Source organism: Rhipicephalus sanguineus, chromosome 1 (assembly GCF_013339695.2).
Source record: "Rhipicephalus sanguineus isolate Rsan-2018 chromosome 1, BIME_Rsan_1.4, whole genome shotgun sequence".
Lineage (NCBI taxonomy): Eukaryota > Metazoa > Arthropoda > Arachnida > Ixodida > Ixodidae > Rhipicephalus > Rhipicephalus sanguineus.
In genome coordinates this window covers 20,113,568-20,128,240 of record NC_051176.1, presented here as the reverse complement: position 1 = coordinate 20,128,240, position 14,673 = coordinate 20,113,568, and the positions used below count along the sequence as shown (strand labels likewise).

The 14,673-nt window shown below is 46.4% G+C and overlaps 1 protein-coding gene across 1 annotated transcript; it reads left to right on the top strand.

Annotated features, from left to right (window-relative positions):
• The first annotated feature begins 9,003 nt into the window (after positions 1–9,003).
• Positions 9,004–10,176, top strand: LOC125756975 (uncharacterized). Its single transcript, XM_049412060.1, has one exon. The coding sequence runs from the start codon at positions 9,121–9,123 to the stop codon at positions 10,141–10,143; it is 1,023 nt and encodes a 340-aa protein (XP_049268017.1). The 5' UTR covers positions 9,004–9,120; the 3' UTR covers positions 10,144–10,176.
• The last annotated feature ends 4,497 nt before the right edge of the window (positions 10,177–14,673 follow it).

Sequence of the window (14,673 nt, the reverse complement as noted above, 5' to 3'; positions counted from 1 at the left end):
GCGGAAATTTTGGCAGCAGTAAATGAACGCTGAAATGGCATAAATATGGGGGAAATTATCTACGCACAAAAACAAGCTTCTTTTTTTTTTTCAATTTGACCTGTATAATTGCCGCAAATATTGCGACAGGGTATGTGAAGGTGTTCAAGGTCAGCCTCGCTTGCTCAGGCGTTCAGTAACCAGAAACGTAGGCGCAGTTGCAAATAGCAAGAGGCAAAAGTGATTTTGAATCCGTAGTTTATAGACCAGAATTTGGAGCCGTTCAAGGGAGCCGCCATTTTCTTGCGACGGTGGCGCCGCGGTGCGAGCATTTGGCGGGGACTGCGGGCACCGCGAATGGCGGCATTAGCCGAAGCGGGAACAGCTGATAATGGCTTGCTGTACAGGCGGACCGCTGACGCTTAAAATTGGTAAGTGCACGCGTACGTCACTATTGTATTATGTACGCATGACAGAAGCAGGAAAACGCGCATCAGAACGAGGACACGCTTCACTTTTGCGAGACATCGCGGTATAATGGTCGCAATGAGTCCGCCGCATTATCGTTTGACGAAGACGCACGGATTAATTTCCGCGCGTCATGATGTGAAATATTAGATCAGATTAGGAGTCCTGGCAAGTGCGAGCCATGGCTGCGATGTAATTAGCACCACTAAGCATGTTACACTGCTGCATGCAGTCGCTGTGCGCTGCGACAGAGCCATGACATATGTTTTATTGCCACTAGCAATAGAAAGTTTAAGGCTATTGATTAAATTCGTGTCTCGACAACCCGAACCGAAAACGGTTGTCGTGATGCATTGTTTCTTTTATCGTTTATCTCTTCTGGAAGCACGTCTTATCGCTTTGTTGGCTATGCTATGCGTAAACAAAGCGCACCTTGTTCGTAACGCGAAGAAAAAACGCCAGGTCTGCGCGAAACGCGCAGCACAGTCACAGCGATAGCTAGAAGAGATGATTTCTGGATTTCTGGAATAATTTGCATGGCACCTACTGCACCATGATTTATCTTTTTTGTGAATTAGGGAAGCACCCACTATGCCATTATTTGTTCTTTTGTGGTGAGGCGAGGTACCCACACAGCTGTAAGGCGTTATGCGCACATTCATGATGCGGTGGCTGATGACGATGAATAATCATAAGTGAACCGTTCTATAACGGGTTGGAGGCTTTCAACAACGATCCACTCGTTACGCAAATCGCTTTGTTTGACGCCGGTCGGATTTTACTCCTCTAGAACGATCTAGATCATTTCATACGATTCCTACCCGACTGAAGCCTGAACGACGTTTGCAAACAAGTTTCGAGACGGGCGTAGCTCAGTGCCTTTTGACTGCCTTTTGACTGCGCACGCCCGTGCTCGAAACTTGTTTGCAAACATACCGTTGCAGGCTTCATGTCGGGTAAGGAACGTATGAACATGAGTTCTAGATCGTTCTAGAGGAGTAAAATCGCGACCGGGCGTCAAACAAAGCGATTTGCGTAACGAGTGGATCGTTGTTGAAAGCCTCCAACCCGTTACTGAACGGTTCACTTATGAATGTAACTAATCATAGGTTGCACTGCTTTGAATTGCTTCATTGTGTCTATTGTTGTATTTTCGTTATTCCTGTGCGTGTTGTGAAACGGTAATAAAGAAAAAAAAAACAGGCGTAGCTCAGTGGTAGAACACTGTACTGACAATGCAGAGGTCCCTGGTTCAAACCCCATTCTGTCAAGGGCATTTTTATGAGCTTGCTCAGTAAGCATCTTATGCTCGCGCCTTGTCCAGCGGCGGCCGCAACCGGCGTGTACTCTTCTCCGGTCGCCGCTCAAGGCGTCCTCTCCGGTGATTTTTATAGTTTTTTTTTCTTGAGATAGTGGTTACGGACACCGGCGGCGGACAACTACGGCGGCCGAATCGGCCCTTGTTGTGACCTCATAACAGCTATCGCTGTGAAAAACTCACGGGATCCATTGTGCATTTGCCTAAGACGAGACTAATGCATCTTTTTATTTAGTTGACGCCTTATTCCTCCTCGCCCACCTTCGAAAGCTTCTGAACCTAACGTGGTTTTGTATGGCTTCCAGGATAGGAGGCACTGAAAGCCTTCGGCAACTTACCTAGTATTGCACTGCTTCCGTGATCGCCACCGATCACGGAGGCTATGCAAAGTGGCGATGTGATGAAATGACGTCACATGACAGCGTCATCTCATGACATCGCTTCCTTGGATTGCTTCCGTGATCGGTGGTGCGATCACGGAGGCAGTGACGTCACAGATTGTCAGAATTTGTGACATCATATGATGACGTCATCACATGACATCGTTCATTGCATTGCCTCCGGGATCGGTAGGCTGATCACGGAGGCAGTGCAAAACTAGGTAAGGTGCCGAAAGCTTGCATGCCTCCGATGGTTTTGCACTGCCTCCGTGATCGGTGGTGCGATCACGGAGGCAATGACGTCATCATGATAATGTCATAAATTTTGGAAATCTGTGACGTCACATCATCACGAGATATTGGACATTGACCATCCCGCCGACGGTCAATTTTCGCGTTTAATGAAGCATCTAAGACTTTCGCCTTAGATGCTCTCATGCTGATGACACTACCATACTAGCCACTGATAAATCCATTCACTCTTTAAAGGACAAATTATCTAATAGCATCCCACACTGGTGTCGCATTAACTACCTCAGTATTAACCCTAAGAAAACTAAGTTCATGATATTCCACTCAATTAACAGTTATTCTCTCCCAAGTCACTATAAACTAAATGACATACTCATTACTCCTGACGCTGAATACTCTTTCTTAGGAATGATTCTTGGACACTAGTGTAAAATACTCTAACCATGCCATGCACTTACGCAAAAAACTAGCATTTGGTATTAGAATTTTAATTAGAGCACGTAACTACTTTAACACTTCGACTTTAATCAAGTTATATTATGCTTTTATTCACAGTCATATTAATTATTGCATCACCACTTGGGGAAATACATACCTCACCCACGTATCTCCCATACAGCACATTCAAAACCAAGCCATTAGAATAATAACTTTCAGTTCATATCGCACTAGTGCGTCATCATTACTACAACTTTGACATACTTCCTACTGCTAGTTTATTTAAATATCATCTTACCATCACGCTATTCAAGTCACTGAACCATCCTGCTCAATCAAGTGTTTTTGTCTTGATGCTCTATGTAACTTTAACCGAACTAGATTTGCTTCAAATGGAAATTTTTTACTACCTGCTATCTGTACTAATTTTTGTCGCCACACTGCCTATTTCACAGCATTAGCACTATGGAATTCATTGCCATCACACATCAAACAATGCTCTAATATTGGTTTATTAAAAAAACAATTGTATTCGTATTTTCTCAACTACTGGATGTATATTTATACATGTATAATTATACGCCACTTTTTTTCTTCACCTGTACCCGATTTATTGTTGCTTTTATCAATTCCCTCGTTTTCTTGTTTTATCACTGTTACTGCTAATTAAGTAATTGTTGTTATTCAATTTTAAACAGGAGGTCCCCCTGCAGCGTTGTGCTTTCGGACCTTCTTCTGTATGTTTACACTGTATGATGTTTTTTTGTACTAATAGCTAAAATTAACTTGAAACTTGAAAACGAATATCTGTGTTGCCTTTCTGCCATGCAAAAATAATCGTGATCTGGTTTGCAAGCGCTTCCCTTGAAAACTCGGCGCTTGTCACAGTGCTATAAAAAATTCTATGCCAAGCGGATAACAAACGCTTTTTCGTGGCATGGACATACATGGAACATGGCGACAACGCAAAGAAATCATGCGACAGATGACGAATTTTGTTGAGTAGCAGCAATGACACCCGAAAACGCAATCTTTTCCCTCGATTGAGTTTGGAATTTTTTAGATTAGTTTCAGTATTTAAGAGCATTATCACAATATTCTGCTGCTGAGTGCGACCGATAGCAACGTCACTCTTCACCCGATAACCATGCAGTGCATTTGCTGCTATCGCTAGACACAAGATCACCTTTAATAACACTTTGCTGTCAGAGCATTGTTCTGCATGTCTCTGTATTTTCATGTAGCGCGATATTGTAATTCGCGTTTTTTCCCCCTCCACGTCATAGGCGACCGTGTTCTGCCACACCCTCTTTCTATCGCAGCAAATGAATGGAAAGACGACATGAAACTCTGGCCCTCCCTGCAGGAAAACCACATTACGTATTACTTCTTCAAAACAAAAGCCTGTGACCTGGAGGACGTCCAAGCCATCAAGAGCTTAGACTCGTATAACTACGTCGTAAGCGGGAAAGTGGGTCAGCTCCTCATTTTCCAGGCTGACAAAGATACATGTTTCATAAAAGGGAAAGTCTCCCCGTCACAAGCAGACTATGACCGGCCATACGATACATGGGTTTGCGTAGGAAATGACTGCCGCATCTTAAGCAGGTCATGCTCCTGCAAGGTTGTATTGACGACCGTGTGCAGCCACGTTGGTAAGTGCAGTCAATGGCTTTTTAGCACTGACCTCTGTTCCTAAAATTACTTAAACCGTTTTTCACATAGCTGCAATTTATTAACTATAAAGAGTCAGATGCATAATCGAACCCGAATAGTGACAGTCGGCGTCGCTGCGAGCGATGAAAAAAGTTCTAGGCATGGCTTTAGTATTGAAAACACCAATAGACAGGGGAGCTGAGGGAAAGCCTCAGCGACAAATTTCTTATGCTGAAAGCACTACGTCAAGAAAGTACAGTGCGAGAAAGAGGCCTGCTGATGTGAGAGCGCAACTCTGACTGGGGAGCACTGACATCATCGACTGAGATGATGACGTCAGTGCACCGTTTTCGTGTCAACTTGAGTCGTCTCAGGCAAACGCACGAGGCAAATGCCTTTAAATAGCCTAGTAATATAATCTTTGCCATCTGTAGATCATATATAATATATATGCGCTGCACGCAACCACACTGCAAACCTCAACCACTTCATAACTCTCCCACGGAGTAACGAATTCATCATAGCCACAGGTCTCCTTTAATCCCAACATAGGTCGGCAAAATTATTGGAGCTCACTCACTCACCTAAAAAATGTATTTTGCTCTGAAAACTCGCTTGATGTCAGACTCACCAAAGTTTTCCTCAACCAGACTCACTCGGACTCAGACTCGGCAAAAATTTTCTCAACCGGACTCACTCGTACTCAAACTCACCAACATTTTTCTCAGCCGGACTCACTCAGACTCACGGCTTGACCTGAGTCTGAGTGAGCCTGAGTGAGTCGACTCATGAGTTCGCTGGCGTAAAGTCAGCTTTCCCGATCATGGAGTACATGCTCTTTAATGCCAATAACACACATAATCTGTGCTCTACGATGTGCATTTTGATCTTGTACCTTGAAGTACAAGTTATCAGTGGTTGCAGTCCAATGAGGACGTTTTTATGAATATAAGACCCACACGAGATATTTCGATCAAGAACGTACCGTGAAAATTTGTGAGGGCGAGGGCAAGGGTCGGTTTCTTCGTATACCTCCCATAGGACGCGAAATTCAAACGCTCCGCCGACGCAAGCGCCGACAGCGCCGAGAGCGCTATTGAGTTACGCCCCTTGCAGAAGGCCGCCAAGCTCAAAGGGCGATGACGTAGCGATTACGTTGCTTACGTCGTCAGGGCAACAGTAACAACAGCCGCTCGCCTCCACCCCTTCTTCCTCCCTCTCCGCGCGCCGTTTTCTTTCTATTTTTTGTTGTGCGCTTGCTTTTCCTCCTCTCCCATGCCGCGCACCGTTTTTATTTTGTACGTTTGCTTTTTCTCCTCTCCTATGCCCCGCGCCGGGACTTTTTTTTGTTCGCGTGCGCTCGCGCGCGTGCTGTGCTTGGCCGCGCATTCGCGTTCGCCCGCAGCCAGCATGTGCTAGAGCATAAAGGATGAATCCACCTACAACATCTCTGTTACCTCTTTTATGTTCTGTTTCCGAAACTCAAGATTTGCATGTAATGGGGCACGATACAAGTTCAGGAGAAGAACAGAAGGGAATAATTCACAGTGTGTGCATGACTAAACACAAAAGTTCGTTGTAAAATTTAGAAATTAAAAAATCGAACACATTGGAAAGTGTTGGCCCTTTGACGTACACACATATAAGAAACCGATTTTCATTTGGTGCATACCGAGCAAAGTGCAGAGGAGCCTCTGATGAGGTAATCATGTAGTTTAAAGAAATGTCAGTGCATGACAAAAACATAACGAAGCGCAAGATATGTAAATATGAAATAATATTGCAATGATTTACTTATTAACCGTTGAAATGATACGAAACACAAAACAACCACTTACATATTTGCTCAGATTTTGCACAAATATACATGAAATGCTGGACACCTTCACCAGATAAACAAAATGAAAAAGATAAGATTTAGCACAGTAAGTAGTACATTGCGCTAAAAAGAGCAAGACACAATATATGGTACTTGAACACTACTTGAAGCTAGTTGGTGGCAACGGGATGCAGGCCATGGTCAGTTTATGCAGCAGCACATGACATTCGAAGAAAAGCGTATTACTCAACGACCAGGTGAAATAAGCCTATACGCAGCTTTCTTTCACCGCGAATGCAATGCCTAGCTGAATATAACGCCACTGAAGGGAGGACGTCATGTTGGGTACACTGAGCACTTCATTGTGATAAACACAAACAGTAAAATTCTGCATATAGGACATGTCTCATGCCTACACATGAATCCTTAGAGCGGTTTTTCCATAGGCAATAACAGAGACAATATATAAACACACAAACTACTTCTTTAGCCGTAAGTACATAGCATATTCACGCACCGAGAAGAAGCACTGGGGGCAGGGTAGAAAGCTGATCCACTTGAGTTGCGGATCGAGACTTCGCAGAGCGCTGATTCTACAGCTGTTAACCCCTCCTTGGGCAAACGCATCAGTTCTTGCCTTCTCGAATACTCCGAAAACGTTTCCGTCCTGAAATAAAGCAATTGAAAACTATTAATTCCAACGATACAAGTTACGCACTCGCATGAGGCAAACGTAGTTTCGTCGTCTCGGCTCAGTGCAAGCTGCGATACATTAGGCAGTTTTAGAATAGCGTACGCTATTTTAGCGTTTGCGGCTCGCTATTTCCGTCACTACGGGAGCCCGCAAGCGGTTAGCGTACGACGCATGACAGTTGCGCGAAAAGCCAACGCAAAGCTTTTCGTACGCTATTCTAAAACTGCCTATTGAGTCTCAGGAACGCGTATTTAAACGATGGCGAGTGATAAACGGGCAAAAAAAGCAAAACGCACTTCCATCACGCAGTTCTGTCATAGACGCAAAAGTTAAACTATGAGTCTCAAGTTCTTTAATTTCATTCCTTCTAGGAACAGCGATATTAACTGCAACATCGTGCTTTTCACGATTCAGCCGTAATTAAAAAAACAATAACTGTGTTGTCCAACTGCAATTCGTAAATGTGTGGCTGCGAACGCAAGCCGCATGCTCACCTTTAGTTTTTCGGAACCTCGAAGAATCTTGCGGAACTCGGCCGGTCTTGAAGTATCCGTGCACCGTTCCATGATGTACGAATGGTGCGTGCCGTTAACCACCACGGCGGCAAGAGCGCACAACACGCAAAACACCACGAAAACTCTACACGCCGGCCAAAGCTCGCTTCATGTAACGGAACATCACGAAACTTCATGTCAAGGCCAGCGACTAGGACGGGCTCCTGTATGGCGGCGACGGAGCACGGCTGACATAACGACCGCTCCGATAAGTCTCAAGAGCGAACAATGACCCGCTAACCACAACGGGAGACTTGCAGGTGTCCGCCAAGCATAGCCTCCCTGCATGGCCAGCCTGGTGCCCGCTCTCAGCACTCGCTTCGAGCTACAACGGAACTTTCGAGGAATTCAAAACTAGCGTCGCGGCGCGCGCGCGGCCTCCGCGGCCGGCGCGGGGCGCACGGCTTTGCCGGCACGGCGGCAGGCTGCCATTGGCTGCTTTAATTTTGAATCTTCATGAACACTAGCGCCAATTTCACCTTCAGTTACGGCCCCTTTTAAAAGGCCGCCGAACTAGCAAATTATTCAAGATGGTGTCGGTGACGTCATCATGACGTAATTCTTTGAGACGCCGGAGCGGCAGTGTTTCCGGGTATTGGCGAGGCATGACACCCCTACTCCCCGCTAACTCACGCCTCTGATCAATAAACATTGATGTGGCGTACGAACGCTTGTGCGTTGGAGTATGCGTGGATAGATCTGAGAGTAAACGTAAGCCGATGTAAGGGTGATAGTAATGTAGATAGGTGAGCAGATAGGATCATAGGCCGGCAACTGAAGGTGGAGCTCACTCAGACTCATTCAAGAAATATATTTTGCGCGTAGGGCTCACTCGGACTCAGACTCACCAATATTTTCCTCAACCGGACTCACTCGGACTCAGACTCCTTCACGGTTTTAACAAGATAGTCACGCGCAGCAGCCATACATATTGACCACCCCACGCATCAGGTTCACAATTTTACCACTAATCATCATCAGAGTATATATATATATATATATATATATATATATATATATATATATATATATATATATATATATATATACATTACGCTATTACGCAACTAGCTTTCTTAGGCCCCTCTACAGCCAACTACACCATTCATTATATCCCATTTGTCACCGCCGAGCACACATTTCATAGTCAGGGCCATAGTGTTGTTCACTATAGTGCTTTTGTTCTTTCCCCACCATGTGTCTGGCGCAGCACAGCCTTAGTCGCTCTTGCGCCATAAAACTAAACTCAACAAGAAATCAGACTCACTAAAATTTTCCTCAGCCACTCGGACTCACACTCACCAACACATTGCTCACACAGACTCACTCAGACCCAGACTCATGGCTCGATCTGAGTCTGAGTGAGTTGACTTATGAGTGAGTTTGCCGACCTATGACCCACAACTTGATTTGGTTTTATCTCTTTTGTGATACAAGGTGCAGTCCTGTGGAAGATAGAATTCGCCAGCCGAGGGGGCCTGACTGGAGAAAGCTGCACTGACAGAAGTGCCAAGTGGAACCAGGGCACAAAAAGAAATGTTACGCCAGCACAAATAGGTGTTATGGATTTTACTCTGCGAAAGGAATTCAGAGACCTGTCTGAGCATGAAGGGCAGAAGGTTAATGCAAAACGCTATGAGACTCATGAGCAGTATGTGAGAGAGATGCAGCAGTCCGTTATAGCACCCCTTCTCGACATAAAGGGAAGTCTACTGCACCAGACTGTAACTGCAAAAATGTCACCTAGTGTGCATGCTAAAACTAAGCTTAGAGGAAATGTAGCCAAGCTCATTCACGGTCCACATGACGACGACGACCTGTTGGCATGTGATGTGTGCGCAGAATTTTACGGCAAATGGGTAAGAATTAAAGAACCTGTGAGGTTAAATCTTATGCTGCTTACATGCCAACAGACCGGAAGGCTTTGGAAAGCGAGCCGTAAGCTGCGCCTCACAGCTTCAAATGTGTCAAAAGTGCCACGAAAAAAAGAAACTCCGCCAGAAAATTTCGTGAAATCATGCCTCTTCAGTCAGTTTAGGGGAAACAATGCAACGAGTCATGGCCAAAGGTTCGAGCCTGTTGCCAGGCAGATGTTTGAGCGTCCTACTGGTATTCATGTTGAACGTTGTGGCACAGTAGTTAGCGCCACCCACCCGTTTCTAGAAACGTCAGCGAGCCCAGATGGCTTAGTTGGTACAGATGGCATCTTAGAAATCAAGTGCCCACTTGTAGATGACTGCCTGCAGCTTCTTGAATCCAACAAGTATGATGTCAAAAACGTTTCAAACGGATCATACTACCTTGATAAAAAAGGAAAAAATGGCTACTATTACCAAGTCCAGTTCATAATCTTCTGCACAGAGCGCACGCACTGTTATTTCTTTGTCTGGTCAGCTATGAACTTTATTACAGTTGAAGTGCCTTTTGACGCAGATTTTGTATGCCTTCACATTTCAAGGCTGTCAGAATTTTACTTCAGGCACTACTTGCCAAGGCTTGTTGATGCAGTTCACAAGAACACCTTAGACATATCTGAATATAAGGATTTTGTACTAGCAAAAGACGCTGCAGTGTGCACTGTGTAAAATTGAATTTTTATTTTTGCAATGGATTTTCAATAAAGCATACAATCAAAATTCTGCTTGACACAGTTCTGTTTATGTAAGCAAATATCACTGCAGCAAGCGGTGCATGCAACCATGTTTAAAGCATGCAAATTTTACCTCAAGCACTTAGAGGTGTAGCTGAGATTGAAAAAAAAGAGAGAGAGACAGTTCGCGAGGACTTTCGCACGCTTCAGTCACGACATCTTTGTAATGCTTGATATCATGTGCTGCATATGGAACACAATGGGTAAAACACAGTGTTACTGAATCTAGTCTCCTTTCGCAGCATCCAAAATATATACATGGTCCATTATAAAAGTAATGCACATTTTCTGGGAAAAATAGATTTAGTTATGGTACCTGTACAAATGATTAAAATTCTTCAAGATTCTTTCCCCCTACGTATGTAGACTTGCGGAGTCGTATCTCCGACGCTTGGACGGCACCGTGAGAGTCCCCGGTGAGAATGCCTCTCAGGAACGTTCTAACATGCTTTGGATGTTTTCACACTCTCCAAATGCTTTCCTTTCAGCTTTCTCTTCATTCAGGGAAACAAAAAGGTAACACGGAGCGAAGTCTGGACTTTAAGGGGAATGGGGACCACCAGGGTGTTGCTCTGGGCCAAGAATTTAGTGATGATGAAGGGCGTGTGGCTGGAGGCGTTGTCATGGGGGAGCTTGACTGTGTCTTTGATGTCAGCCCTCACGCGCGCCACCCAGCTTTTCAATCTCTTGAGCACCTCCAGTAAAAAGGTAGCATTGGTTGTTTCTTCCTATGGTACAAACTCAATTTTCTGAATGCTCAATCGACGGTCTGAACGCAAAATTCACGCACACGACCCACACTTTCGTTGTTTCTGGTCCAATTGTTGAGCATTCAGAACGGGGTTCATCGACGACCTCCTCCCGGCCCTTCTTGAATGCCTTGTGCCACATCCTGGATTGTGACAGTGAAGTTCGTGTGCACCTTTTTCTGGTGCGAACTGAGAAAGCTGGCTCTCGTATGTCGCTGATGAGAGGAGACTTAGGCTGGGTAAATGCAGTTTGTTTATTAGCGATGCGCACTCGGCACGTTCCGAAATCCGTCTCCCTCGGACCCTCCCCTCATGGCTGTTAAAAACACTGCTGCACAGGGTCTTCTCAAGTTCATTCACGGAGCTCTCGAGCGAAGATCACGTTCACGTGGTCGAAGCACGGTGTTCGGATGCCCCCAGCCATCGGGATCTGCAACACCATAGTCGTTGGGTCATAACGCACAGCAGAGCTGCAGTCCGTGGCGTGGCGAGCACTCCAAGTCGTAAATCGCAGGCCCCAAGCTCGTCGCCGCGGTTCGAGTCCCCGCAAAGGCTTGCGCCCACGGCACGGTAGTACGAGGCGCTGAAGGACATGTTCCAACACCACTATGCATTTTTGAAGGCGCGCTTCTAGGAAAACATCGCCGTAGCCAGCTGACATACGTGGCGGCCCCCGGCATTCTCCCGCAGCTTGCTTTTGTTTATGCGAATCGCATAAAGAGTGACCTTGAAATGCAGTAATCCTTGAAGGCCTCTTGTATCTGGAACGTTCGCGTTGCATTCTTTTCAACCTTCACATAGAACTTGATTGCCTATCGGTGTGAAAGCGAATTCGTTCCATCGCGCCGTTACAAAGGCGAAACAAAAGTTTAACGCCGAGGCACGTCTTTCCGCTCACACTGCTCGGACTGAACTGGCGACCGGCTGTGTTGGAAAGGCGCATACCCCACCACATTTCCCGACCAGTTTTACCGCGCTGCCATGGACAGTTGCGTTTCAATAAAATCATGCGCATTACTTTCATAATGGGCTATGTAGATGATTGCACTTTCGCATGCCAAAGAGTAATTGTGTCTTGCATGTGGTCCGCCTAATTCCCACTTTCCTCTTTATCTTTTTCAATCGAGTCAGCAATAAGTGATCCTTTCAGATTGCACAAACCGGCACACACCAGAACAATGCTGTTGATCAACTTCTTGTGGTGTATTGGCAATGAGTGCTTCAGAATTCTGTATACATTAATTCTATTGATGGCACGTTCAACGTGAATTCGCAGGTTTGAGATCCTTCTCGAAGCAGTTGCCTCTCGTTCACTGAACTGAAGCTTGCCTTTTGAGAAGGCTGGCATGTTGAGCTTCACGCCCTTTCTCTTCATGGAATCACTTAGACTAAAGACCCTGTCTGCCATGATTACATGACCTTCAGTCAAGTTTTCAACAAGTCCAGACTCTTCAACAATAAATTTGTCTGAAGCTCGTCCACCGTATGCGTTTGATACAAACATTATAAAGCCACTTGGTGCAATTGCCACGCGGAATTTAACCGTGTTACAACCCTTGTATGGGCTGTATGTCTGCCCTCTTGGATAAAGTTTCTTAGGCCGCTTCATGTAGACTTCCGTGCAGTCTATGATGCAGGTGGTGTCGGCATACTGACTTTCAGAAAATTGCCTTGGCATTGTTGCCAAAATTGTTTCAATTGGCAGCCACACGACGACATTCCTCATAATGCCATCTAGAATTCCAATCATTCTGCGAAATATTTTACCCGTGTGCGCTACAGATGTGCCAAACCTCAGTGCTAAGTCAAAATACAAAAGCCCTAAGCGAAGTCTCATGAGTGTTAACAATACCTGGTCCTCAATTGTTATGTTTCCACAAACTTGCCCACACCGAGCCACTGTTGTGACCAGTTTCCAAAAGCCATCTAGTCCAAGCCCGCCCCGCAGGGGCGTCTGCGTAAGCAGGCGTTTGGTGTGTAGCGACACCACGGACCCGAGCTAACGGGGGGGTTTCGACCCCTCCCCACGCCCCGCCGTGCGTGGCTTTGCCGTGTCCGGGGAAAAGGGGATCCTGGGGGTTGAGCCGACGCCGGGTGATTGGACCTTTAAGGCCCTCCGGCAGAGGCAACACACCCCTTTGGCCCTGGCTTCACGTAGACGGCACCCCTGGGCTGACCCACCCAGGGGAAATCGGCAGTCGCCTTTTCCTATCTCTCTCCCACATCTTCGTCTTTCTCTCTCACTGTTCATCTTTCCTGTCCTCTCCTCTCTTCAATTAACTTCCGTTTTTCCTGACGGCAAGGGTTAACCTTGTGCAAATAGCCAACCTTGGTCTAGACGCATTAGGTTATAGCAATGATGTACGGCTGACGCGTGCAAGTAATCCTAAACTCGTACCGTCCCCTCGTTGGGCTCCGTGGTGGGTGGCCGCCATTGTTGCCGAAAGAAATATACATGTCATGCATAAAGCGTTTCCCTTGCTAGCTGATCGCACCGCCACAAAGCGGGCGCGCACCGAAGCCTCTGTCAACTTCCTTTTCAAGCAGAATGAGTCTTTCCCCCGCTATCATGTTATACATAGCAACAGACCTGAGAAGCCAGTAAGAGCGATTTCTCCATTCCTCGTGGCGAATTCACTGACACAAACAATCCCGACACAAACAATCGGACCGGGATATAAAGCGAGCAAAATGGCAAGCGGCGACCTCCTTCTGGAGCTGTGTGACAAGGCACAATATGAAAAACTTGCTAACATTAGAGCTTTTGCTGACACATCAGTAACAGTAACGCCCCACCGATCTTTGAACACTGTCCGAGGCGTAGTCTCTGAAACTGACTTGCTGGAACTTTCAGAAGCAGAGCTTTTGGATGGTTGGAAGGACCAGAATGTCATCACTGTAGAAAGAATAAAGATCAGACGAGAGAACACCGAAATACCAACAAAGCATCTAATCATAACTTTTGCCTCAAGCACCCTGCCAGAAACCCTCGAAACGGGCTACACAAAACCCGAGTAAGACCCTATATTCCAAACCCGCGCCGATGCTTCAAATGTCAGAAGTATGGCCACGGCTCTCAAAGCTGTCGAGGCCGCCTTACCTGTGCAAAGTGTGGAGAGAAAGACCACTCTTCGGAAAACTGCTCTGGCAAAGCCCACTGCATAAACTGTGATGGCGATCATCCTGCATATTCTCGATCCTGTGAAACCTGGAAGAAAGAAAAAGAAATAATCACCTTGAAAATAAGAGAAAACATATCGTATAAAGATGCCAGAAGAAGGTGCTCCATTTTTCATAAAGGAAGCTTTGCTGATGCGGCGCGTAAGGGGGCAGCGTCGAACCAGCCTGCGTCACTCCCACGACCCGCCTGTAGCGAGCCGCTGGCTGTGGCGCCCGCCCCCGTGGTGGCAGTAGCTAAGGCTGCTCCACCGACTCAGTCACAGAGTCCCGCGACTCCAGGTTCGTCGGGCCTCAAGACCACGCCTCGCGAGGCTAGGTCTGAAGCACGGACTGTCAGCCTGCGTGCGCGGGCGTCCAGCGCCTCGCGGGAGGCAATGGACACAACACCGGCACCTCTGGTGCCTAAAGACCGGCGCAGCTCTATCGAGCGCGCCCCGAAAGGGAAGCAGAAAATCCAGTGTCCAGAAAAGGACTCTTGATAACCCAATGTTCTCTAGTAGACGCAGAACACCCTCCTTTATTCTGGCATCATGGTC

Excerpts from the sequence above, each read along its gene's own strand:
- LOC125756975 (XM_049412060.1), top strand. The coding sequence starts at position 9,121 with ATGGATTTTACTCTGCGAAAGGAATTCAGAGACCTGTCTGAGCATGAA.